The 27,571-nt window shown below is 41.3% G+C and overlaps 1 protein-coding gene across 1 annotated transcript in view; it reads right to left on the bottom strand.

Moving 5' to 3' along the window:
- GXYLT2 (glucoside xylosyltransferase 2) overlaps positions 1-21,680 on the bottom strand; it is a 75,531-nt gene extending 53,851 nt beyond the window's left edge. The window contains exon 1 of the mRNA XM_021007588.2: positions 21,240-21,680. Coding sequence (XP_020863247.1) covers positions 21,240-21,526 — 287 coding nt within the window. The 5' untranslated portion in view covers positions 21,527-21,680. The remainder of the gene's footprint in view (positions 1-21,239) is intronic.
- Between the last annotated feature and the right edge of the window lie 5,891 nt (positions 21,681-27,571).

The raw sequence follows: 27,571 nt of genomic DNA, 5'->3' as shown, positions 1-27,571 counted from the left end.
CAGATCTATAGTCTTTGGGAAGAGATTTACTTCATTGTTTTGACCATTTAATTATTTTTATTTTTTCCTTTATTAGATGATACTCAGAGGTTGTTTCTGGTTCTCTCACTCTCTCTCTCTCTCTCTCTCTCTCTCTCTCTCTCTCTCTCTCTCTCTCCTTCTCTCTCTGTTTCTCTCAACTCTTCTTCCCCCTGTCTATATCTCTCTTTGCTTGTCTCTCTGTCTTTTCCCCTCTCTCTCTCTCTCTCTCTCTCTCTCTCTCTCTCTCTCTCTCTCTCTCTCTCTCTCTCATTGTCTCTCCATCTCTCTGTTTCTCTGTCTCTCCATCTCTGTTTCCATCTCTCTGTCTCTGCCTCCATCTCTTTGTCTCCATGTCTGTCTTCTCTCTCTCTCTTCCTCTCTCTCTCTCTCTTCCTCTCTCTGTCACTGTCTCTCTCTCTCTGTCTCTGTCTCTCTCTCTCTCTCTCTCCCTCTCTCCTCTCCCTCTCTCTCTCTCTCTCTTCCTCTCTCTCTCTCTCTCTCTTCCTCTCTCTGTCTCTGTCTCTCTCTCTCTCTCTCTCTCCTCTCTCTCCCTCTCTCTCTCTCCCTCTCTCTCTCTCCCTCTCTCTCTCTCCCTCTCTCTCTCTCTCTCTCTCTCTCTCTCTCTCTCTCTCTCTCTCTCTCTCTCTCTCTCTCTCCCCCCCTCTCTCTCTCTCTCCCTCTCTTCCTCTCTCTCTCTTCCTCTCTCTCTCTTCCCCCCTCTCTCTCTCTCTCTCCCTCTCTCCTCTCCCTCTCTCTCTCTCTCTCTCTCTCTCTCCTCTCCTCTCTCTCTCTCTCTCTCTCTCTGTCTCTGTCTCTCTCTGTCTCTGTCTCTCTCTGTCTCTGTCTCTCTGTCTCCCCTCTCCCTCTGTAAATTAGAAATCACCACAGCTTGAAGATATATCCATTAAAAGGCTTCTCACATCCATGTTCTCCACTCCTATTGTGCACAATAATGTGTGATCAGCTAAGACTGGAAATTTTCAGAGCCATGAGGGATTATAGAGGACATCTAGTCCATGTTCTTTATTTTTCCGATGAGGAAACTGAGGTTCAGATGATTTACCCACGATCACGTTCTAGAGTAAATGGCAGAAAAAGCATTTGAACCAGAGAGCTCCTTACTCCAGGGCAGCATGGTACAGTGGATAGAACAGAAGACTTGGGAGTTGGGAAGACATTGGTTCAAATCCTGCCTCGTACACTTAATTACTAGATGTGTGTTCCTGGCGAAGTTGCTTCACATCTCAGGGTCTTGGTTTTCCCATCTGTAAAATGAGGGAGTTGGCTTGGATGCCCCCTAAGATCCTCTGCAGCTCCAAATCTGATTCAGTTCATAGCCACTACAGAACCCTCCAAAAATGAGTGATTCAATTCTAAGATAATTATTTAGCATCTACAAGACACAAAATTCATCCTTCTGAAATATATCTCTGTTAATGATACAAGAAGACCACCATTTTCACAGCTTTGGGATTACATAGACTTCATTCCATCTGCTGCTCCAGGCATCTGGACAGCAAATTCCATTCGTTCAGACTTGCTGCTCTCAACTCTTCCTTTGGACTTTTGTGATCTGAGATTGGGTCCTAATCCATTCTACCAGAATTCCAGCAAACCTTCCTACCCTCCTCTCCTCAGCAAGGCAACTCACACAAGGGCCCCATTTGGTCCTCTGATCCAGGCCCCTCATTGTGGCACATTGTTACTGGGAGTCAAAAAGTTCCAGAGCCCTGTGGAAACATCAAAAAAGCAAGGTCTTCAACACTTTATAGGACAATTAGGTGGTGCAGTGCATAGAGTGCCAAGCCTACAGTCAGGAAAACTCATCTTCCTGAGTTCGAATCTGGCCTCAGATACTTACTAGCTGTGAGACTCTGGGCAAGTCACTCAATCCTGTTTGCCTCAGTTTTCTCATCTGTAAAATGAGCTGGAGAAGGAAATGGCAAACCACTCCAATATCTCTACCAAGAAAACCCCAAATGGGGTCACAAAAAGGCAGCACAACTGAACAACACTTTATAACCTAACTTATCCCCCTAAGGCTTGCAATCCTCCTTTGCTAAGAGACAGTGTTTCTTCTTCAAATAAGACTGACTCACTCCAATTCCCAAACAGTCCCCTCATATAAAAGTCTCACATTTATCCCTTTCTTTCCATTTCCAATGTGAAACCTCTCCAGCTATAGGGATGGGGTAGGGGCAGGCCTGGGGCAAGAAGGCCATCAGCCTCCTCCCTTCCTGATGGGACTCCACTCTCTGAGGTGCTATTCATTAATCATCTCAGGCATGGGTTGAACTTAGGACTCAGAGAAATATGCAAGCAAAGACACTTTTTACAGTGATTCTGATACAGAGGATAGGGGACTCTTACTCTGAAAACACTGACCAGAAGCATCACTAATGAATCACGTGTACCTTCTTATGTCTTTTTCAAGTGTCTATAATCAATATTCCTATAAAGTATTTATTAACCCACTGCTTGCAGGTGGAGCTACACCAGCTGCTGAACCAAGATTACCCATGAGTGACTGCCTAGAAGCCTATAATATCATAAATGCCCACTTAGCTAAAGAGAGGATCAAAGGCAAGTCATGAAGCTCCATGACCTTGTGGCAAACATCATTGCTTTGTAATCTGTTTCTATATAACACCAAAAAAGCATTTCTGTCCACACAACAGAGCACAAAAGAGGATTCTAAATGAAATCACGAATTTAAACTTTCATACTCTGATTTGTTGCTCTAGGATTAACACTAACCCCTAACTGCACTGTCTGTTGCGCTGACCACTCAAAAGCAGAGATCTTTCCAAAGTCACTTCACAATTCAATTCAATAAGCATTCACAAAACACCTACTCTGTGCCAGCCTTCATAATGTAGGATAGAGAGAACCGGTAAGGGCCCTTCCTTCTTGTTTTCCATTCTTCTTTTCCTCCTCCTCCTCCCTCCTTCTTCTCCTCTTTCCTCAGACGTTGATCCACCCTGTCACCAGCTCTAGGGGCTTGGAAGGAATTTATAACTGCTCTGCAGCTGCTTCTGCGGTCCCCAACCCCAGGTTCAGGGCTTCCTTCCTGCCAAGGTAAAGAAACGCAGGAAACCAATAACCAGAATTCTTCCCTTCAAAAGGCAGAAGCGCCTTCCGTTTGCTCCTGAAAGGCTAGATATTTTCACAGCTGGCAGCAGCTGACCCAGAATTTTGCTCCATGTTTTCCTGGGGCAGCTTAGCCCAGTTCAGGGCATCCTGCCCAAGCTGCCTCTGCTCAGCTCAGCCCCAGCACTCTGATTCCTTGTTATAGCTGCAGATCTCCATAAAGACCTTTTAAAAGCTTTTGCCATGCTAATTCTGGCTACTCAAGGATGTGGGTAACCCAAACTGGTCATTTATAACACTGTACCTACAGACCTAATTATCCCTCTTAAACTGGACTTGGTCAAACGGAAGCAATTAAAGATGTTAGGGTATATACTAGTAAACTAAAACCTAGTCTGAGGTGGTATCATGGATGGTGTGCTGCACCAAATCTTGCTTCAGACATCAGCTATGTGACCCCAGTTAGGATCACTTAACCTCACTGGGCCTCTGTTTTCTTATCTACACAAATATTGGTGTTGGATTTAGCCTCCACGGTCCTTTTCAGCTCCAAATCCATGATTCTATAGCAACCTTCTGTTTAAAAAGTGCAACCATTTCTAAAAAAGAAATACTGAGAAGTGTGTTTCTTGTGTATCCAAGATGTAACAGCGTAAAACCCTATGGATTTTACTGAATTCTACTGGTTCACATGGGAACAAAGTCAGAAGACATCTGGAACACATCTGGAGAAAAAAATGGAGTTCTGGGCCTTGGATATTGCTGGGTAATGCATTCCTTTGTCTGCTGCATGCCTCCACAGCAAGTGTTTCAAGCCTGTCCCATTCTCCTTTTAAATCACCAGCACTCATCCCCACACCGTATCACCCTTTACATGTTGACAAAAAAAAATGAAGTAAAGAAACTGAAATCTAGAGATTAAAGGATTCTCCCATGTAGACTGTTAGTGGCAGAGTCAGGATTAGGACTCAGATGGCCTGACTCCTCACTCAGTAACCTTTCAAGTAATATCAGATAGAAGGGACTCAGTGGATAACTGTCCATTGATTGTTAAGAAAAACGTCCCATGCCACTCCAAATTTTATAACCCTGTGATGGCAAAAAGCAGCAATTTTTGAAACAAGCTCATTTAATTTACCACAAACATCAGTCAGTCAAGCTTTTATTGAATGTATGTTATGCACCACGCACTGAAGACAAAGACATAAATGAAATAGCCCTTACCTTTAAGTTCTTTCTACTGGAGAAGACGACATGCATGTATGTAAGCATTTAAAAAATGGAAATGGACCTGTGATTTCCCAGGTGTAGGGAAGTTTCAGGGGAAGAAATGCCCTCTTCCACCAGGTTGGCACCTTTTCTATAACTTATAGTTCTTACAGAGTTGCCTAGAGTAATGATTCTCAAAGTATGGTCTGGGGACCACTGGGGGGTGTCCAAGACCCTTTCCAGCAGTCTATGAGGTCAAAACTCTTTTAAAAGTGATACTATGACATTTTGAGTATGATAAATATCAATAGCTATAACCCACATAAATAAAAACTCTTGGGGGTCCTCAATAATGTTTAAAGAATCCTGAGGCCAAAATATTTGAGAACCACTGGCCTAGAGTAGGAAAAAGGTTAGTGACTTGCCCAGGAGAGTAGGGATATATTGTACAAAATACATGTTAAATAAATACAAGACAATCTGAAGGGAGGAGAGACTGGCATCTGAGGTGAACAGGAAAGGGCTCACATAGGAGATGGCATTTGAGCTAAGCTTTGAAGGAAACTGGGGATTTGAAGAATACCATTATAAGTATCAGGGAGAAGTCCTTCAGGAAGCCAACAGACTAAAGGAAGAAGATAAGAGCATCTACCAGGACCCATTACCAGCTTCCCTTTCCATTACACTTAGAAAGCTATCAGTGGAGTTGACTCTGGAGACAAGAAAAGACATGCTTTTTGACAGATCCAGAAGAAAGCAGCAAATTACATCTACTCTGACTCAGACCCTCTGCTCCCAGGAACCCCAAACAAAAATTATATTTGGGATAGAAACTCTAATATTCAGCATGATGTAATGGCAAGAGTGCTTTAGAGGGAGCCAGGAAACCTGGGTTTTGCTCCTAAATTGCTACCCGACCTCAAGAATGCCTCTCTCCCCCACTCCCTCACTGGTACTCAACTTCCTCATCCGTAAAACAAGGCTTAAGGCCCCTCCCAACTTTGAAAAAAGAAATCTAAAAATTTCAGAGTATCTGAAAAATTGGCCGTGCTTGTTTTCCTGGCTGCCTGAGATGTAACGTTTTTCTTAATAGCTTAAAAGTCTCAGGCGTTAGAGTTAATTAAACCTCAATTTCTAGAGATTATAAATAATGAAATACGGCATTTATGTGAAGTGGTATTTACTTTCTAGCCCATTAGTGCAAAAAACACTGAATTATTAAAGTGAATAATTGACTCTACACACAGAGTCTTTCCTCTTGTCTTCTAGCTTTTTTTTTCATTGCTCCCTCTCAACTGATGAGCTAAATTCCTTCATCCAATCCAACCCTACAATCATATATCACATAGTACCCACTATGTGCAAAGCGGTGGACTGGGTATACAAAGACAAAACAAAAAATACAGTCCCTACCCTCAAGGAGCTTGCTTGTGCATAAATGTGATGCTTTGTTACTGGCCAGTGAAATGGACAGAATGATGGATTTGGAGTCAGAAGTCCTGAGTTCAAATCTCATTCCAGACACATCCTAACTGGTAACCTTGGACAAGTCATTTAACCTCTCTTGGCCTCAGTTCCCTCATCTGTGGAATGAGGATGATAATAGCACCTACCTCATGGGGTTCTTGTGGGGATCAAATGAGATAGCATAGGCAAAGCTCCTTGCAAAAACCTTAAAGCGCTCTATAAATGCTAGCTATTGTTATTAGGAAAGCAACCAACCCCTAACATAAAATCTAAGTCAGGGCTGTCCATAATCAGTCAGAAGAAAATAACTCCACAACTGAAAGATATCAGACAAGGGGAATAGATGCTTCCAGCTTCAAGGATGATGTACTCAACTTACAGGAACATTACATGAGCCCAGCTCTTTCTTCGTTGAATTTCTTTAAAGGTGCCATTGTAACTATCTCTATACAGGACACATTGTCTTACTCGTAGAAGAAAGACCCCAACCAAAAGGGCAGCACGTACTACAACTGAGAATCACCTGTAGAATGAGGGGGTTGGACGTGAGGGCCTCTGCAGACCCTTCTGGCTCTAAGTCTATGACCTTGCTGTTCTAGAATCACAGAATCAAAGAGCTGAAAGGGCCCCTTAGAGGCCAATGTGGTCCAGGAAAAGAATCTTACCTACAATACACCTGACAAGTCATTACCCTGCTTTCGCCTGGGATGTGAATAATTCTCCCATTTAATTCCCAGGGGTAATTCAGAATGGCTGATTAGAACCACATTTACTTTTCTTGGACAAGTTTTCAATCCTGGGGTCTCAGCTATACAGATATGTAGAACACACCAACAACTCCAGACTTGGCAATTCAATGAAAGAAAACATTTATTAAGAGTTTTAATATGTGTGGGAAGAACAAAAACAAGAAAACTGAATGTTGTGTAATTATAGTCAAGTCAGTGATTATTTATTAAGGACCTACTAAGTGCCAGGCACTGTGCTAAGCCCTTGTCTATGCATATTCGGTTGCTTGTTATCTCCTCCCTTGAGACTATGAGCTCCTTGAAGGCAGGGACTGGTTTTTGCCTTTTTTGTATACCCAGCAATTAGCACAGTGCCCAGAACATAGTAGATGCTTAATAAATGCTTATTAACAGATTGCTTGCTATCTTGGGGAGGGGGAAGGGGAGGAAGAAGAAAAATTTGGAGCTCAAAATCTTATAAAAATAAACGTTGAAAATTATCTTTATATGTAATTGGAAAAAATAAAATACTATTAAAAAATAAATGCTTATTGACTGACTGGCCCTGGTGATACACACATACCCAAAAAAGCAAAATGGATGGTGCACACTCTTAAGGAGTTTATACCCTAGTCAGGGAGATAACACATGAAAGAGAGCTGAAAAATGGGGGGGAATATACTCACTGGGGTACGGTAGTAAAATCCAGAGCAAGAAGCAGGGCTGCTCCAGGCGCTTCCTGGAACTCACTAATGAGAGAAGGGGGCGATGGGGGTGGAGGGAGAAGTGGGCTGAAAGATCCTGGCAATGTCCAGAGAGAGTGACCAAGCTTAGCCCTGAAGAAGACAGAAAATTCCCTTCCCTTCCTCCTAGCAGAATCTGGGGGACTCTGAGTGTGGAGCACTGAATATACTGTCAGACCCAATTGATGTGTTTGGTCAATTTTGCTAAACTGCTTTTTTGGGGTCTCTTTTTTATTCTTATGAAGGATGGTCTTCTGGGGACAGGAGGAGAAGGTATATATTTAGAAATGAAGGTGATGTTAAGATATATTTTTTAAATGTTTTTAACCCCTAAAGCATGAAAAGTATATATTAGGTCATGGGCATTCAAATTTTTTTTTTTAATAATCTCTGCTCTCAAAGAGCTTACAATCTAAAGTGGGGGTAGGAAGGCAGGGGGAAGTTTGGGTAAAAGCACAACACAACACAAATAAGTATGATACTTGAAAAAATGTAATAAAAACAAGAGAACATCCAGGAAAAAAATGCTCTAAGTAAATTTGGGTCGGGGGAGATGACTTTCTTCTGGATGAAGGGAAGGTGTCAGAGAAGGCTTTGTGAAGGATGGTGCACCCAGGCTTGGCTTTGGAGGTAGAGGATTTCAACAGCAGAGTGTATTTCAGGTATGGGGAACAACATATAGGCAGGAGATAATGCCATTCTACTTCCACACTGGTGGGAAGAAAAAACGCTAAGGAGATGAAGAACGCTCCAGACAAACTGGCCAGAAGAGGTATTAGAATTACACAGAAATGGAGCTCTTGCTTCCAGAAAATATGCAGAACCAAGGGAATTTCACAGTGAACATGCATTGGTTACCTCTCTGTCAAAGTCAAGGAATGGTTATCCACTGCCCACTCACCCTGCAAGCTGGTCTCTTTTCTAGAAAAGAGGAGTCAAGACACTTCAAAGCTCACTTCTCGACGGTCTAGTTTATTGGAGACATAAAGTTGTTTGTTTGTTTGTTTAAAACAGAAGAGATTCAATATGAAAACAAAGGAGCAAGAGCTCAAAGAAGCAGGGAGCAATCTGGGCCTATATCAGGAAACGGAAGGTAGGAGAATGTTACACAGAAAAAGGGAAGAAGCACTAAACACTTGGAGTTAATGGGCAGATATGAGGCTCTTCTGAAAGCGGGGAAAGCTGGCCCCTTGATCCATCAGCTACCAAGCATTTACTACTATGTACCAGGTACCGTGTTAAGTTCTGAAGACAAAAAGAAAGGCAAAAACACCCCTGCCCTCATAGAGCTCATATTTAATGAATGATGAATGATCAAGCTTTCACCACACATAAAATGGGGAAGACAGAATGTAAGTAACGAGATATATGCAAAATAGATGGAGATAATTCTCCAGGTGGAAGACCTCAGTGGCTGAGGGGATTAGCAGAGGCTTTATGCAGAAGCTGAGATCTGAACTGAGTCTGGAATGAAGTCAGGAAAACTAAGAGGTAGAAAAGAGGAAGGATGGGAGAAAGCCAGTATCAAAGCAGGGAGATGGAAGAGGGAGCACCATGTTTAATTGCAGGTAGAACAGTACAGCTAGGAGGGGAGTGAAGTGTAAAAAGACTGTTAAGGTAGGAAGGGGCCAGGGTATGAAGAACTGTAAATGTCTAACAGAGAATTTTATATTTGGTCTTCGAGGAAATAGGGAGCCACCATTTTTTATTGAGTAGGAAGGTAACATGGTCAGACTACCACTTTAGGAAAATGATTTTCACAGTTGATGGTAGGATGTATTGCAGCAGGGGAGAGAGTAATGAAATAGATGTATAGCTGCTGTCAGGTGTGAGACCCGGTCAGGTTCAGGGATGAACAGAGGGGCAGAGGTTGGCATCCCCTTGCTGATAGGGACCATGGTAGCTACTTCTCCACCTGGCATTAACAATAATGATACCTACCTTCTTTTTCTGTATCCATTATGTGAAAGAATTATCAAGTTTTGTGGACACTATAGAGATCTACTACAAAGCAAAAAGAAAAACAGCCCTAAAGACCCTTAGAAATTCATAGGTGACAAATACAAAAGGGAGGCAGAAAAAAACAGAAAACCATGGCATCTTATTTCTATATGCATACACAGAGTATGGATGACAAGCAAGATGAAATAGAGATACTAAAACAAGGAGGAAAATTTGACCCCATAGAATATTACTGAAACTTGGTGGAATGAGACCCATGAAGGAATATAGCCATGGAATGGGATCGCTTTTTTTTCCATTAATTTTTTTTAAAATTTAAACAACAAATAAAATAAGTATTTCCATGTATGTTGTAGGACAGCAGAAGAGGTTTGTACATGAAACTGTAAAACTCTATTATATAGAACCCACTGTCTTTTTAAATATATGTAAGGGGACTAGCCAATGAAAGCCCAGCTCTTTTAATCATGTGTATTTGGCTTTATGCAATCCCATGTGTGGACTTCAGAACACACGCAGATATTGTATTACTGTTTTCCTGTCTGCTTAGCATGTGGTGAAGAAAAAGGCCTTGTGGCTGGCTGCTGAGCTGGAACTGAGTGTTTATTCAGAAAGGCCAAAGAAGGCCCTCTCTTTCCTGGTGGCAAGTGGGGCAAGGAGGGCTGTAAGACCCTGAAGTCTATGTAAGACACAGCATCAGGCAGAGCCTTCTACATATGCTCAAAAGGACCAGGATCTCATTGGCCAATCACCTGTTACGGATAAAAAATTCAAAGTGTAACTTTCAAAATTGCCCCACTTGTCTCTGACTCCTTCTGATCTTTCTTCCATTCAGTTTTCCTTTTTGCAGTGTTGTTGTTGTTGTTGTTGTTGTTGTGTTGTTGTTGTTAAGCAGTGAGATTAAGTGACTTGCCCCAGGGTCACACAGCTAGGATGAGTCAAGTGTCTGAGGCTGGATTTGAACTTAGGTCCTCCTGACTCCAGGGCCAGTGCTCTATCCACTGTGCCATCTAGCTGCCCCTCAGTTTTCCTTTTTGGAGGAAGGAATCCTGTCCCCAGACCATTTCTCCTTCACATGTAATGTTAATGTTAAACAACTAAGCAGGAAAACTGGACACAGAAGGATGGTTAGTCAGTCATCAAAAAAGTCCATTAAGCTCCTATTATGTGCCTAAGTGCTGTGGACAGAAATGACAAAAAAACCTGGTACCTGCTCTCAAGAAGTTCACAGTCTAATGAAATAATCTAAGAATCACTGGACTCCTTGAAAACTATAATTAAAAAAAAGCCTGGACATCATATTTTAAGAAATTATACATTGCAATTGTCCATATTTATTAGAACCAGAAAGCAAAGACAGGAAGAAGCCATCCTTTTCTGAAAGGAAGCCCTAAAATAAAAGTCCCTTGTCAAAGGAAAAAAAAAACAGGACTGTAAGCATCCAGAAAAAAGTCAAGCTCACATAAGATCTGATAACTTACACTGGAAATAAGGAGAGCCTGAATTGCAATATTCCAAAAGGCAAAAGAAATAGGCTTGCAACCAAGAATAATTTATCCTGTAAAGCTGAGTATCATTCAAAGGTGGGGGTGGTGAGTGGTGGGGGTGGGGAGTGGAGGGGGAGGGGGATGATCCTTTAATGGAAGAAACAACTTTCAAGCATTTCTGATGAAAAAACCAGAGCTAAGGAGGAACTTTGAAATACAAACACAAGAGGCCAGAGAAGCCTAAAAGATAAGTTTATTTATATAATTAGAAGGAACTGTATAATGATATAGCACTAACATTTAATGGGGGAGAAGAAACAGATGTCTCTCCGAACCTTAGTATCTTCAAAGGTTACTGATGGAGTGAAATAAGAAGAACAGAAGAGCAGATTGCTCTTGTTCTGAAAATTAAAAGAGGGGAGGCAAAAAGGATGAATATAGTAGTGTAGAAAGGAAGAAGAGGGTACAACTTGCTATTTTTCATAACTGGGGTAACTGAAAAGACGAGCACTGTGAGCTGTCATTCAGTCATGATTGACTCTTTGTGACCCCCACTGGGGTTTTCTTGGTCAAGATAGTGCAGAGGTTCTCCATTTCCTTCTCCAGCTCATTTCACAGATGAGGAAACTGAGGCAAGCAGGGTTAAGTGACTTGCCCACGGCCACAGAGCACATGGAAGAAGGGTGATGGGCACCTACATCAGATGAACCATAGCTCATTCTGAAACAACAAATGTATTAATATAGCTATTAAGCAGAAAGGTTTTGTTATTTTTATCTTTCTCTACCAGCCTCAGCTCATTCTGAACCTTAATATTCCTGACAGCATTCTTGCTTGATCATAACATGTTTTTTAATTCATCCTCATTATATGCCTTTGCTTTTGTCTTTTAAAAATTTATTTTGGATTCATTCCTACTCCTAAAAGGGGGGCATGTGAATGCAATGGGACGTTATTGCTCTGTAAGACATGAAGAAAGAGATGACTTCAGAGAATCTTGGGTAGTGTGAATGGATACAGAGTGAAGTGACCAGAACCAAGAGAACAATTAATCATACAAGGACAGCAATATTGTAATGAAAAATACCTTTGAAAGACTTCCAAACTCAGGTCACCAGGTGTCTCCAGAGTGCCTTGGATGAAGCATGTTACCATCTCCTGACAGTGATTTAATGAGCACGAGGTGAGTAATCATACACTTTTGGACAGGGTTACTGTGTGGATTCATTTTGCTCCACTATGTTAATTTGTTACAAGGGAGTCTTTTCCTTTCATTTTTTAAAGAGTTAGGAAGCTAAGGGGAGGGGTTAATTTAAGCTGTGGCTAGATGAGTACTGGTTGGAGTTATCAGAGAGTGGATTTTTGTTCAGATGGGATTGTCTCTCAGGTCCCTTCAAACTTTGAGACTGTGAGCCATTGAACGCAGAATAAGAGAGATATTCTCTCCCTGAGAGAACAGGGTGTGATCAAGGGACTGCAGGTCACAATGAGGGAAAACAAATGTCAGGCTGAGGAGTAAATAAGCAATAGCTAGGGAATTTATCAGAGAAGAAGTTTTCAGAATCCAAGATCTTGGACATGGGGCAGCTTTTAGCGATGGTAAGCTCCTCCTGAGTCCACACTCATGTGTATGAGTATGTGGCTGAAGGTCAGTGTTAGAAGGATAACGAATATGAAGAAAAAAGTCATCAAAGTGACATCAGAAGCTAAGCAGGAAGGGAAGACTGACAGCCAGGTGATAAAGTTATTGAAGAAGGTGACAAGAGTTTCCTGGAGGTTGACAGATGGCATCCTGGGTGATATAATTGCATGCCTAGAACATCAAAGGAGGATGGATTGCTGAGGGAAGGCACTCAGGGCTTTACTAATTGGTTAAATCTGTTGTGGTAGCCAATGCTTAGCCTCTTCAGTTACAGAAAGTGTAATTGGCTTGGCCTGACTGATGGGAAATCTGATAGTTGACTCTGATGTGAACATTACTTTCTGCATCAAGTACCATGCCAAGAGGAGTAAAGTCAAAAGGTCTCTTTTGTAAATATTAGAGGAATCATCATAAATCAATTTTGAATAAATAAATATTGAGTTTGGTTCACAAACTTTAAAGGGAAAAATAATTGTGTTACATACAAACCCGAGGCCTCCCAAACAATAGGCATTCAATAAATGTTCAACGGTGATAAATAATGATAATGAAAAAGAAGCTGATTCCAAAAAAATGTGCAGTAATTGATCCATGCTGTGACTCTTTGTTTTTGTTTCATTTTTAAAAAATAACTTCAATGATACCTTTTATTTTTACATCTTATAATATCTTATGAGGTCTTTTGTCTTTATAACAATTACACTTCCAAGCACAATCCCTCTTCCTATCCAAGAGCCATTCCTTATAACAGAATAAAGTAGGGGGGAAAAAACAATTTTGCAAAACTAACCAACACATGAAAAAAGTCTGATGTTATATGCAACGTTCCATTCCCATAATCTCCCATCTCTTCAAAGGATTTCAGGTGATCCCTTCTCATATCTTTTGTCTGACCATTTGGATTTATCATTTATAATTTCACTGGATTTATGCCCATTTCATTCCTCTCTCCCCCTACCATAAGATTTCATTCCAGTTCATTCTATATCCTCTCTTTTGCTTTTATTCAAAGTTTGTTATGGAGATGTGAAATGTGAACCAGCAGTACGTTAAAAAGAACTGGCTGTTGACCTATGAAGAAAAAGAATTGATTGAATATTTTCCCTCCTTGAACTAAAATTCCATGACTCCACATGGCCAGTAAACAGATAGAATGCCTATTTTCTCTTCCTAAGCAAGGCTCAAGTATTTAGGGATGGCAATAGGAAGAGAGTAAATAACAGAAAAAAAAAATAGGAGGGGAGGAGAAACCTTGTCTTCAACAAAATTACATACACCTGAGTCTCACAGATGGAAACTTTATTAAGGGGATTTATTTCAAAGGGATTCCAAGAAGGACTTAATGGCATGAATTATATCACAAAGTTTCTAACTATGCACAGTTTTAATCTCAAAGAACAGAACTTGAAACAACTAAGAAACCTCCCCCTGGCATAAGCAAAGTCTTTATAACTGATCTTGGTACATCTATGCTCAAAAGGACAGCCTTAGTTACCAGCTCCTCATCCCTGGGCAGTAAATGGTTACTAGCTTCATGTTTCCACAGACTGTGGGATTCCATCATTTGTAGTCATGTGGCATGACCAGAAAAATATTGCTGCTAAAAAGATGAGATCGCGCATCACAGAGTAGCTTGTACTCCTTTAAAACACTGCACAATATCTCAAATACAATCAGCCTGCACACTTCCTCTGCTCACTGTACATCTGCAATGTTTCTCCCAAGAAAAAAGAAGTGTAGTCCAGGAAAGGAAGCATTAAATTTGGAGTCAGAGAAACTAGCTCTGCTACGTATTGCCTATGTGATCTTGGGCAAGTAAGTCACAGACAGTGTGCTGAATTTGGAGTCAGGAAGAACTGGGTTTAAGTTCTACTTGTGTGTGACCCTGGGTTCTTAAGTTCTCAGAACCTCAGTTTCCTCAACTGTAAAATGAGGGGTGGGACTAGATGACCCTTGTTAGGTCCCTCTGGCTCAAAACCTATCATTCTGAGTGGCTACATCACCAACTTTTCTTAATTTTTTTTTCACTTAGACACACAATATACAACTGGGAACATGAAAACACGAGGCCAAAGCTGAGCCTCTAGGAGAGGCAACGCTAAAAGACTCAGGCCCAAAAATTAGCAGTGTCTTTGGGAGAGCATGAATTTGATTTCTTGGGAAAACTCATGACTCACAGGAAACTCTAAACTTACTCCATGCTTTTCCAGGCTGGACAATCCTAGTTCTTGGCTGCTAGAGAGGCGGCAAAACTAAAAATTGGATGGAGGGATAAGATTCCAACTCAATAAATATCCAGATCTTGTACTGCAGCCCAACGGTTCTAGTCACTTTTTCAAGTCTTAAATCATGAAACAAAATACTGCATCATTTTTAGTGCATTAGTCCATCACATTTCCCACTTCATTCTCTTTTTCTCCCTCTCTTGAATCCTTTCCAGAAAAGGTCTTTTCTTATTGTCTCACAGCTCAGAAGATTTCTGACTTGGAAGGAAAGAGATTATGGAAGAAAGAGACTAAGTGGAAAGGGAGCCTAGTGTGGTAGAAAGAGCCAAAAGCCTTTGGTTCAAATCCCAGCTCTATCTCTTACTCCCCGTGTGACTCTGGGCAAGTCTCATGACTGTTTCACATCTGTAAAAGTAGAGTGCTGAACTAGATAATCTCTATGGCTCCTTCCAGCTCTGAGTCTGGTTTGCATGGTTTCCCCATTAGACTGTAAGCTCCTCGAGGGCAGGGTCTGTCTTGCCTCTTTTTGTATCCTCGGCTCAGTGCCTCGCACATAGTTGGCACTTGGGAAAGGCTGATGGATTGACTGAACCTATAAGTAACTTGATCAAGATCACACAGTTCTCAGCCAGTCAGTGCACAAACATTTATTAAGAGTTTACTATGTGTCAGGCACTGTGCTAAACCCTAGGGATAGGTTCAAAGAAAAGCAAAAGGTCCCTGCCCTGAAGGAGGTTCACTAGCTGGTCTCTTGACCAAGTCAATCAATAAACCTCTTGGGCTCACAGGTTTAGAGCTGGAAGGGACCTCAGAAGGCAGTCTAGTCCAATCTCCTCAATCATAGATAGACCAGTGAGTCACTTGGGCTTCAGTATCCTCAAGGTCATGTAGGGAAATGGCAGAGTCAGGATTTGAAACCAAGTCTTCTGACTACAAATTTAGTGCTCTTTCCACTTCACCAGGCTGGCTGTGCCTAAGATTTCATTTCCAAGAGGGTTAGATTAGATGTTCTCCAAGATTTCTATCAACTCCCAGGTCCTACAGATCTACTGTGCTTATTTTCCTCCAAAAGATTACAAAGACACACTTCATGTTTTTCAATCAAAAGATCTCAAAATCTACAAAACTCATCCTGCAAGTGTGGGACTGAAAGTCAAGAAATGCCATCTTCTTGGCAGCTTTGCAAAGGAAGTCTCATCTAAGCTGACATCTGACAACCAACAAGAGATCATGTAAGAGACTCACTCATTCCACCACCATTTTGTCTACTGGGGCATTGTTTATCACTGAGACAATAAAACAGCTAGAAGGCTTCTGTGAAGACCTTGCTCAGAACCCAAAATGAAATGTGGAGATTGGACAGTGAGAGAAGATGAAGTATTTGGCTAAAGGGAAGAGTGAGATAGTGGAGGGACGGTAGAGTGTAAGAGGCAGCTCCCAAGTGACACTGGCCTTTAAGGAAATAATAGCAATAACAAGAGAGGAAGCATGGAGGGAAGATGAGAATGATTATGAGGAGGAGGAGAGGGATGAAGATGATGAGGATGATGGTGATAGCAGCTAGTATTTCTATATCACTTTAAAGTTTACCAAATGCTGTATGTGTGTTATCTAGACTGACCCTCACCACAACTCTGTGAGGTCAGTCCTATTATTATCATCTCCCTTTTTACAGATGAAGAAACTGAGGCTAAAAGGTCTTGGACCTAAAGGATTTAGAGAGTCCTAAAAATTTAAAGAATTGCCAGTAGGACTGAGAGGTTAAGGGGACTTACCCAGAGCCATGAAGTCGTCATGTGGCTGAGAAAGAATTTGAACTCTGATCTTCCTGACCCAGGTCTAGCACTCTATGCACTACATGACCCAGCTGTTCCTTATAGTGAATAGAGAGCAGAGACCAGAGATACAAATACCACCCCACACATGTACTGGGAAAACCCATTTATTCCCTCAGTACTCTGGGAAATTCTCTAAAGCTATAGATTGCAAAGGCACATAATGATTTACATTGGCAGAGAGCGTTTCCTCATTGGGAGTTCACTACACTGATAAAATCAAGGGACGGGTCTAAAAACAAGAGCTGTCACATACACAGCACTGAAGATGTATTCTCTCAGGTGGTCCTCATGTCTTCTTTTCTAGTAGGTGTGGTCCTTTCTTAATTTCAACTCATTATAAAATGCTTTCTTGTTTAGTACAATGGAAGAAAGGAAGGCTGACCTCAAAATATTTTATGATTTTAAAAAGTGACCATGGATGTAAAGTCATGGTGGCAGCTGGTCCTTCAAACACAACCTGTAAAGCATTTACAATATTCTAAATTTGCACTCTTTGCAGACCTGTGCACCTATCTTCAGCCTTCAGAATAGGTTTGCAAACTATAAACAAACAAAAAAGGGTAGAAGCTTTATAATAATGAAAACTGTATTTATAAATGATCTGTGTTAGAATATAATAAATCTCCAGTATAATCAACTACTACCCTGAGTTGTACAACAGATACCTTCTATTTTAGTTGCTAATTCAGAGCTACACAACTCCAAAAAAAAAAGACAAAACAAAACAAAATTAAAACAACCCTCAGGTATGGGTACTATTGTCATTCAGTCATTTTTCAGTCATGCCCGACTAATGGTTTTCTAGGCAAAGATACTGGAGTGGATTGCTATTTCCTTTTCCAGCTCATTTTACAGACCGGTTAACTTAGGCAAACGAGGTTAAGTGACCTGGCCAGAGTCACACAGCTACTAGGTGTCTGAGGCCATATTTGAACCCAGATCCTCCTGACTCTAGACTTGGCATTCTGTATCCACTGCACCACCTACTTGCCCCTAGGTACAACAGATATTGTAAAATGGGGACATTTCCCAGAGAAGGTAACTGAAGCTCAGAGGTGGTTTAAGTGAAAACATAACCCATTATGAAACTGGGAGAAGAGGGGAAAATACAGCAAGAGCTCTAGGTTGGCCCCATGGTTGGCACAAAGTTTTGTAAGAAGGAGCTGGAAGCTACAAGTTTGTATTTTCCCATTGATGTTAAGAGTGCTAAGGTTAGAACCAGTATTCAATCACCATCTCATTATCAGAGAAACACCAGAAGAATGTCAGAGCTAGATGCAAACTCTTGAGATCATCTAGTCCTTTTTTTTTTTATTGTGTCACAGACACCTCAGGCAGTCCAGGTAAGGCTATGGGTCCCTTCTCACAAGAATGTTTTTAGAAAATTGAATGAAGGGCAGCCAGGTGGCACAGTAAATAGAGCACTAGCCCTGGAGTCAGGAGCACCTGAGTTCAAACTTGGCCTCAGACACTTGACACTTACTAGCTATGTGACCCTAGGCAAGTCACTTAACCCTTAACCCTGACTGCCTCACCAAAAAGGAAAAAAAAATGAAGGAAATGCTAAATTTCAGTTAGAAGTTAGTGAAAATAAAGATGTAATTTTTTCCCAACTCATGTTCACCCACCCCTTGACTAGCCACAAGACCACTTGATGGTCCATATTTAGTCCAACCTCCTCACTGAACAAAGAAACTGAGTCTGGGGGAAGTGAAGGGGAAGAGCTGGGACTAGACCCCAGACCTCCTGACTCACAATCCATTACATAGTTCTGCTGCATGCCTCTTCAGCCACATAGACTTCCACTTTTAGATTTGACATTAAGTATTCATTTTCTTGCATGTAATGACATTGTGGTCTCATTTTACAAACCCCACCAAGAAAGGGATGCCTTATCCAAGGCCTATCTCTTTTTTTTTATAGAGTCTACGCCTGTTGAGAGCAACATTGCAATCAAATGAGTAGTTGTAAAATTGTAGGTTCTGGATGAGCCTAAGCAAATCTCTGGAAACTTAATTAAAATGAGAACAAGATGTTGGAAGAAAAAGAGCATTGTGTTTCATGAATCAACGTGGCAGGACTCCACCTCACCCCCACTCCCCACCCCCCAGTATCCCTGGGGAACAGCCCGATGAATCTCCGATGGTAGGCAGGTGGTAATCTGCCTCTTATCCAACTCCAATTTTTTTTTTGCTCACCACAACCACAAGCCTGACCTTCCTTAGGCCAGAAACGATGAGGTCACCCATATTGCTCCACATTTCTTTTGGGTTCTAGCCACTTAAAGGGATTGAAGCATTTGTATTCCAAAACACATGCAGCCTTTTACCCTCCCCAAGGTGAAATTCTTACTTAATTATAGCAAAATAACCCAGTCAGGAAAAGGGGAAAATGTACTTCAATGCAGTGGTCCTTGACTAGACTGCATTTGGTACCCTGCCCATCAAGGTGGCTCAGGAAAAAATGAATAAATAAGGTGCTAAAAACTGTCCACTTTTCCAAAGGATATGAGAATGAATTTCATCATTATTCATTTGAGTCAGAGACTTCTTGGGGCTTATTTACCCTGTGCAAAGTTTTCTCATTTTATTCCTTATTCTTCCAGTGTTGGCAACAATTTTCATGATAATCTAATCGATATGTTCAAAAGAAAAATGACTTTGAGAGGTATTGTTGTTCATGGAAGTAATCCTACTTTAAAACATCCATTTATATTCTACCCATGACCTGCTCCCTGTGAAAGCAAACTTGGCCAGCGGGACAATAAGATGCCACCCCAAATATGTGTGTGTGTGTGTGTGTGTGTGTGTGTGTGTGTGTGTGTGTGTGTGTGTGTGTGTTTAACCCAGTTTGAAAGTCTCTTAGATCTCTCATCACATTATTTTCTTTATAAAAATCTCAGTAAAATGATAAGCTAGTGCTTTTCATGCATTGATTCATTCTGTTCAGTCAGTCAATAGAATGAGATCAAGGAGAAACTCTTAAGATACTTTGGCATCTGGTATGTGAGCTTACACATTAAGTACAACTAAAATACCACGCTTGCTACCCTGAAATAAGGGTGGCTTTTTAAATCTCCCAAATTCTAATGAACTGAATTTGAGCCCAACACAGGAAATTATAGGAACCAGGGGATATTTTTCTGAAATCTGAATGATTTTCTAAAAGAAATATTTTTTTTAAAATTTTAATTCCTCTTAACTTTGAAGGCCATTGTCAGAAGAGGTAAGGGTGCTGCAGTTATACTTAGAATACCTCTACAACCTACTCAAAGGTTCAAAAAATGGATACCTCAGAAATAATCCAACCTTCTCATTTTATAGATGGGCCACTGGGCATATAGTAAATATTAGAAGCAGGATGCAAACCCAGGTCCTCAGAGATGAAAATCTAGGCACTTTCCCATACATTATGCTGTGCAATATTAATCTTCAAACCCATCCAGCCAACTAATCATTCAGTAAGTACCTAAGTTGTTCTGGGAACAGTGCTAGGTACAGAGGAGACAAATACTCAAACTAAAATCCCAGTTCTCTTATGTTTCCAATAAATTCCCACATAATATCAATGGAATGTATGCTCCTTGAGGGAAGGGACTGGGTTCGTGTTCTCCTTCTCTCTCTGTCTCTCTCTCTCTCTCTCTCTCTCATTATATTTCCAATGTAGCAAAATTCCTGGCACAAAATATGTATTCAGTGAGGGCTTAATGAATGAATGGATAAGTGTAAATAAAGGCAGGGTCATCAAGATTTACTTTCTTTTACTTCCTAACAATACCTCATATTTATAAAGTATCAAAGTAGTTTTCCTCATATATTTGATCCTCATGAGACTAGCTATGAAGTAGGCAGGGCACGTGTAATTATTCCCATTTTAAAGCTAAGCAGTGAGGCTCAGAGAGCTTCAATGAGCTGTTCAAGGTCATTCAATGAGCCAGATACCAGGACTCTGATTTTCTGACTCCAACCCTAGTGCTTTTTCTCTACACCTGGCTGCATTCCATTTATCTTCAGTTAGTTTCTGCCAAAACACTAGAACAGATTTAGTAGTTTCAGCTGGGGGGGGGAGTTCTTCAATTATTTGGAAGCTATTAAAGACTCCAACAAATTTGTGTACTGCACCTGAAGTTCGTTAAGTTAAAAACATCAAAAGCTCTAATCAGACTAAAAGGAAAAGGTCCAACTGACAGGAGATTGTAAAAAGCTGTTCACAAGAAAGGAAATGAACACAAATCCCTAAACTGCAAGAGAATGGAAAAGCACGGTTAAGGTCAGGGACAGAAAGAACCCTTTGATAAATGCCCACAACATTTATATCTGGCATCAAGAAAAACATACGTATTTAAAAGTAACCACAGCATCTTGCGATACAAAATTGCCAGCCCCAGGACCTCTGAAGAATATTTTTTAAACAGGAGCTTTCTCTCCCTTCCTTCCCACCACTCCCCCTAAAGTAAAGACATTTCCCAAACTACAGATTGATAATTAGAATTGCAAGAACAAATACAAATGGTTCTGGTGCAATAAGAAAAAGGAGCCGCCAGCTGGGTAAAACTTGAAAACAAACGTAAGGAGGGATCTAGTGAAGGGCTTCGTTCCAGCCCCTGGGTAGAAACTGACAACATTCTCGGTCAATTACATTGCAAGGCTGGGATTCCAGGGCTGTCGCGCAGGGCAAAGTGGTGGGGGAAAGGAAGGTGGGGGTGGGGGGCGGGAAATCTGGGTTCAGGGCGGCCCCAACCACCCGGAGCCCTTCAACAGGAGGGCAGCCTACTGTCGACGTCTCCCCCTTCCCTCGATCTCTCCCCATCTCCCTGGAAGGGCTTACCTAACGCCGGCAAACTTGGCTTGCCTCCCTGCGCTCTTCTTGCCTGGCTTCGTGTGGAGACGTGGCTGCCTGAGCCGCTTAGAAACTTGAGCCGCTCCCAAGGGTCTGACCAGGGCGAAGGGAGAGGGCGCGCTGGCTCCCCCGGGGCCGGAGAGCGCAGCGCGCAGCCAACTCTTGCCCGGAGGCGCTTTGGGGGGCGCTTCGTCGGCGCTGCCCCCGAGCAGATAGAGAAGCAGCAGACTGCCCAGGCACAGCAGGATGGCCACGACCTTGCAGGAGAGTCTCATGGTGCGGTGGAACAGCCCCGGCGCGCCGCGGCCACCCCACTGCTCATCGCAGCGCAAAGGAGCGCCCGGACTGGCTGCTTCGGCCGCTGCGGCCGCAGGCGAGGGGGGCAGCCAGGCGGCGCGCGCGCCAACGCGGCTCCTCTGGCCGGCCGCGGGGCTCCGCTGGAAGAGGAGGAGGGGAGAGAGCCTGGGGAGGTGGGGGCCTCGGGGGAGGGGCTGCGAGCCACTACCGTACTGTATAGAATAGCCGCTCTCCTGGCCAGGGAGCTGGAGGGGTCTAGGATGGGCAGGCTGTTTCCCGGCCTCGGGAGCTCAGGTGTGGGTGAGTCCCTCCTATCCATCCTTGTGCCTACTGTGTGCACAGCACACTGCAAGCCATCGTATACTATGCTAACAATTGGTATCTCCACCAAGTAGTTGGTGCAAAAGCAATAACGAATGAGTAAAAAAGGATTTATTAAGCTCTTTGTAAGAGGGCTGTGTTTGAAGAGATCATAGCTTTAGAACTGGAAGGAACTTCACTTTTTCCATTGTTTTCTTTTCTCTTCCCCTTTGAAAAAAGAGAGAGGCAATTGGGAAAGAGCTAAACAAATTGTTACACATGAATGTAATGGAATATGACTGTGCCGTAAGAAACGTGTGTGATGATGCAGAGAACCTTGGAAAGACCTATGCGAACTGATGTTGGCAAAATCAGCAGAGCTAAGAAAACAATGTATACAGTAACTACCAACAACATAAATTGGAAAGAATAACCACATGCCAAAAATTCAAAAGTAAATGTAACAAAATTAGAGATATCAAACAGGATTCGAATGAAGAGGTATGAGAGGACACTCCGTGGGAGGTCCACAGGTGTTACACATTGTTTACATGTTTTTGGACTTTCTTTTTTAGAGTATCAATCAATTGTGCTGACTTTATTTTCTTCTCTAAAAAAATTATTTGTCATATGGGAAAGCTCTCTGGGAAGGGGAGGGAAAGGGATCCATGAGATAACTATAGTGATGTAAGAAAACAAAATATCAGTAAAACATTTTTTTAAAAAGGGAAATGGAGGAAGGAAGCTTTTAAAAATGTACAGTCGAGGTAAGGGCCTCATTTCTAAAATATATAGAGAATTAAGTCAAATTTATAAGAATACAAGTCATTCCCCAATTGATAAATGGTCAAAGGATAAGAACAGGCAGTTCTCAGACGAAGAAATTAAAGCCATCTATAGTCCTATGAAAAAATGCTCTAAATCACTATTGATTAGAGAAATGCAAATCAAAACAACTCTGAGGTACATCATACCTATCAGATTGGCCAACATGACAAAACAGGAAAATGACAAATGTTGGAGAAGATGAGGGAAAATTGGAACACTAATGCATTAATGGAGTTGTGAAATGATCCAATCATTTTGGAGAGCAATTTGGAACTGTTATAAAGATGCTGCCTAATTCCTCCCTTCTGGATCAGAATTAGTCCTAATCCTTCTGGGTTACAATCTTCCTTATATGCCCCACCCTTAACATACATTATGTGCCTAGAATTGTGTTGTCACTCCCCCCTTGGACAGAGAAGTTAGCATGTCTGTGCTGATTTCTTATCTACTTATGTGGAAACTTAGCTCTTTCATTTGGCACAGAACTATGCCCAAAGGGCAATAAAAATGTGCATACCCTTTGACCCAGCAATAGCATGTGTAGGGCTATATCCCAAAGAGATCATACAAATGGGAAAAGGACCCATATGCACAAAAATATTTAGAACAGCTCTTTTTGTGGTGGCAAAAGAATTGGAAATTGAGAGAATGCCCATCAACTGGGGAATGGCTGAACAAGTTGTGTTATATGAATGTGATGGAATACTATTGTGCTATAAGAAATGATGTGCAGGTAGACTTCAGAAAAACCTGGAAAGACTTCTATGGACTGATGCTAAGTGAAGTGAGCAGAACCAGCAGAAAGTTGTACACAGTAACAGCCATGTTGTACAATGACTGACTTTGATAGACTTAGACCTTCTCAGCAATTCGAGGATCCAAGACAACTCCAAAGGTCTTGAGACAGAAAATGCTATCCATATCCAAAGAAAGAACCATGTAGTTTGAATGCAGATCGAAGCATACTATTTGGTCTTTTTTTCCTTCTGTTTTGTTTTGTTTCCTCTTTCTTGTGATTTCTTCTATTGCTTCTAATTCTTCCTTACAATATGACTAATGTGAAAATATGTTTAATGGGAATGTATATGTATAGCCTACATCATATTGTGAGCCATCTTGGGGAGGGAGGGGGAGAAAAATTTAAAACTCAAAAGCTTATGGAAATGATTATTGATAAATCAAAATAAACTAATAAAAAATTAGCCCCCCAAAAATAAAAAAAATACAGTCAAGCAAAATGAATTCCCATATTGGCCATGTATATCTCAAATAACTTAGGAACTCTGATCAACATGAAGACCATCAATCAATCAATCAATAAATACCTACTATGTACCCGGCACTGCACTAAGCATGATTCTACAGGACTCAGGATGAAACATGCTGCTCATCTCTTGATATGTGAGATTCCTGTGATTTTCTTGTTCTGTACTTGATACAGTCACAGGATTTCATCACAGGTGATGAGGTGTTGATGGGATAACAGTATAAACAGCCGGTGATCTCTTTACTAAGTATGAACACTTCTCTGTGAGTCACAAGGGGATGAAAATTGTTCATGTCCTTGGGATCTTTAATTACTTTTGCCCTTAAGATAGCCAGTTTGGGCACTTCAGGCAAGTAGAGGCAGGAGACAGTCAAAAAGTATTTACCTGAATGCTCACTGTCAGGCACTGCGCTAAACTCTGGGGATATAAAGAGAGAGAGTTGGCCCTGACTTCAAAGAGTTTACATTCTAATTGGGAAGACAACAGGTAAATAACTAATACACAAAGAGTTACTAGAAAACATTCTGAGAGGGGAAGGCATTAGCAGCTGAAAGACTGGGAAGGGCCTGCTGTAGTAGGTGGGATTTGAGCTTAATCTTGAAGGAATTCATGAAAACTGAGTCAGAGGTTGGGAAGCAAAGCATTTGAGGCTTGGAGACAGCCAGGGTATGTTCCAAGAAATATAATGGAGAGCAAGTCAGTGATGCAGCTGCATCATAGAGTGTGTGAAGGGCAATAAAGAATAAGAAAGCTGAAAAGGTAGGAAAGGACCAGGGTGTGTAGCATAAACAGGGAAGAGTACAGCTGGACTATCACCTCCTTCGTTTGGTAAATTATACCTCTCTAAACAAAACTTAAGGTTTTATTTGATTTTTTTGCCCATTGCAAAACTCATGTTGCAAATTTTGGGAGAACATGGACAAGATGGGCAGGAATCAATGGGCTGCCATCTGTATCTCTTAGAGGGACCTCCAGAATCGATAAGATCACAGATCCATTGAAATTTATGTCTCATTGTTTTCTTTTTAATTTTTTAACATTTCTATACAAAAAATTTGAGTTCCAAATTCTATTTCTTCCTCCTTCTCTCTCTCCTCTCTTGTCCCTGAGCTGGTAAACAATCAAATATAGGTTATACATGTGCAATTATGTAAAACATTTCCATATTAGTCATTTTGTACAAGCAAACTCTAATAAAAGGAAAAAAATGAAACTAAAAAATAGCATGCTTTAGTTTGTATTCAGTCAACGTCAGTTCCTTCTCTGGAGGTGAATAGTACGCTTCATCATTAGTCGTTTGGGATTGTCTTGGACTACTGTATTGCTGAGAATAGCTAAGTCATTCACAGTTCTTCATCAAACAATATTGCTGTTACTATGTACAAAGGTCTCCTGGTTCTGTTCACTAGGCATCAGTTCATGTAAGCTGTCCCAGGTTTTTCTGGAATCATCCTGCTTGTCATTTCTTGTAGCACAATAACATTCCATTACAATCATATACCACAACTTGTTTGGCCATTCCCCAGTTGATAGGCAGCCATTTGATTTCCAACTCAAAAAGAGCTGCTATAAATATTTTTGTACAAATAGGTCCTTTTCCCAAAAAAAAGGATGTCTTTATGGATGTCTTTGGGATATAGACTTAACAGTGGTGTTGCTGGATCAAAGGGTATGACACAATTTTATAGCACTTTCCTAATTGCTCTCCAGAGTGGTTGGATCAGTTCACAACTCCTCCAACAATGCATCAGTGTCCCAGTTTTTCCACATCCCCTCCAACATCCAACATTTTCCTTTTTTGTCATATTAGCCACTCTGATAGATGTGAGGTGGTACCTCAGAGTTGTTTTAATTTGCATTTATCTGATCAATTGTAATTTAGAGCATTTTTCCATATGACTATAGATAGCTTTGATTTGTCTGAAAACTGCTGTTCATATCCTTTGTATGTCCCACTATTAATTCATATTGAATTAGCATTTCACTAAACTCTCTCAATGTTTTCCACAGTAGCATGTATCTTCTATCCTACAATATGCCCTTTATTTACCAGTCTAGTTCAAGAACTTTTCTTCTGCAGATTATAATATTGAGGGCAGCCTGGAACAGTACCTTGAACATAATAGGTATCTAATAAATGCTTGTTGGATTGGATTGTTGGAAAAGAAAACTAGTCTGTCATGACCTGTTTTTATGATCTTATGAAAAACATGACCATTTTGGCTCTTAGATCAAAGCTTCGCTTTCTAAATCTCACAAAACATTGCAGGGGACATACCAGTAATAATTCTTGTTGTACCCAGAGGAACAAGGATCCTTTTCCACTGATGGACCCCTCTTAGCATTTGGACCAGATTTAGTCTCTGGGCAGCCTGGTTTCTGTATAAAGTGGTTAGGCCCTTAAAATCACTTAAAGCCTAGGTTTCTTCAGGCCTTTGAGTGACCTGCTGTCTATGGGGAGAATAGAAGGGTACTCAATGAAGGATGTAAATCATGTGTGGAGCGGTTATTTATTTACTCACTAAAAAATGCAAGAAATTTATGAGCATACATTGATTAAAAAAAACTTAAGCAAGCAGCAGTAACACAACTATTGCTATGCTGTTTCAGGTGGTTGATGAATAAATTATCAAAATACGAAGAATTTTCAGGACTGATGAATAGAGATTTCATTTCTCTTGACTTCTGCACTTCTGACTTCTGTTTCCCTTGATATCCAAGTCTTCTGGCAAGCTAGGCCAGAGGTTGAGTTCCTTCCCTTGTTGGTGGTCATCCTCTTCTCTAAGAAGCTATTTAGAAGGGGTCAAAGGTAACTTCTACAGTGTAGCTGCCACCCACTCAGGATGCAGGAGCTGTAACTTCTCTCATTTACAAAGTTGCCTCCAAGAGTGGAAACTATGTCTCTCAGGATTAGTGCTCAATTACCCCTACTCAGGAAAGAAACACAAAGCAGAAAACGCAGCTAGTGATTTAAGATTCAGTCTTAAATTCATTTAGGCCAGCACATGAGTTGTCTGCTATGTGTGAGAAATTCATCATTTTTTGCTAGGGTGGGAGTCCCATCCTTGAAGAGTCCCATCTCACTTGGCAGAAAGGAAGAAGGAGCCAGACAGGACAAAAATCACTTCCTTCTAAGGTCTGCTGAATCAGCGGCTCTTAGGCTTAGTGGCTAATAAAAGGATTCTTTTCTCATCTCCAAGTACAATTCCTTTAATTTTGAGCCACATGTGTCCCCAGCAGTTGTCAGGGAAACTCTAAGTAGGCTCTGTGCTATGGTCATTGAAGGCTATGCTCCATGAGGTATACTCCAATCCAACTACAAGCATATTCTATGGTTATTTCCAGGGAGCAAAATAAGATTCTACCCATTTCTCCTTGGAAAGTTGGGACAACAGTGCCCATTTCCAATCCTGGAGCAAATGTATACTGTATATACCGGACTGTGTTTCAAGAGTTATTATGGAGAAAAGAAACTCAGACACTATCTCAGTGTTCACTAATTGTTGACATTTGAACTTAGATTTCTAGGACTATGTTTTTTGGAGAATTCTGAGAAAGAAAAAGAGACAGAGAAAGAGACAGACAGAGACAGGGAGAGACAGAGAGAAGCAGATGAGGGGGAGTTCA

The sequence above is a fragment of the Phascolarctos cinereus genome, unplaced genomic scaffold (assembly GCF_003287225.1).
Source record: "Phascolarctos cinereus isolate Bilbo 61053 unplaced genomic scaffold, phaCin_HiC Scaffold_4;HRSCAF=312, whole genome shotgun sequence".
Lineage (NCBI taxonomy): Eukaryota > Metazoa > Chordata > Mammalia > Diprotodontia > Phascolarctidae > Phascolarctos > Phascolarctos cinereus.
The sequence above is the reverse complement of the archived record's forward strand: the minus strand, read 5'-3'. Positions and strand labels throughout refer to the sequence as shown.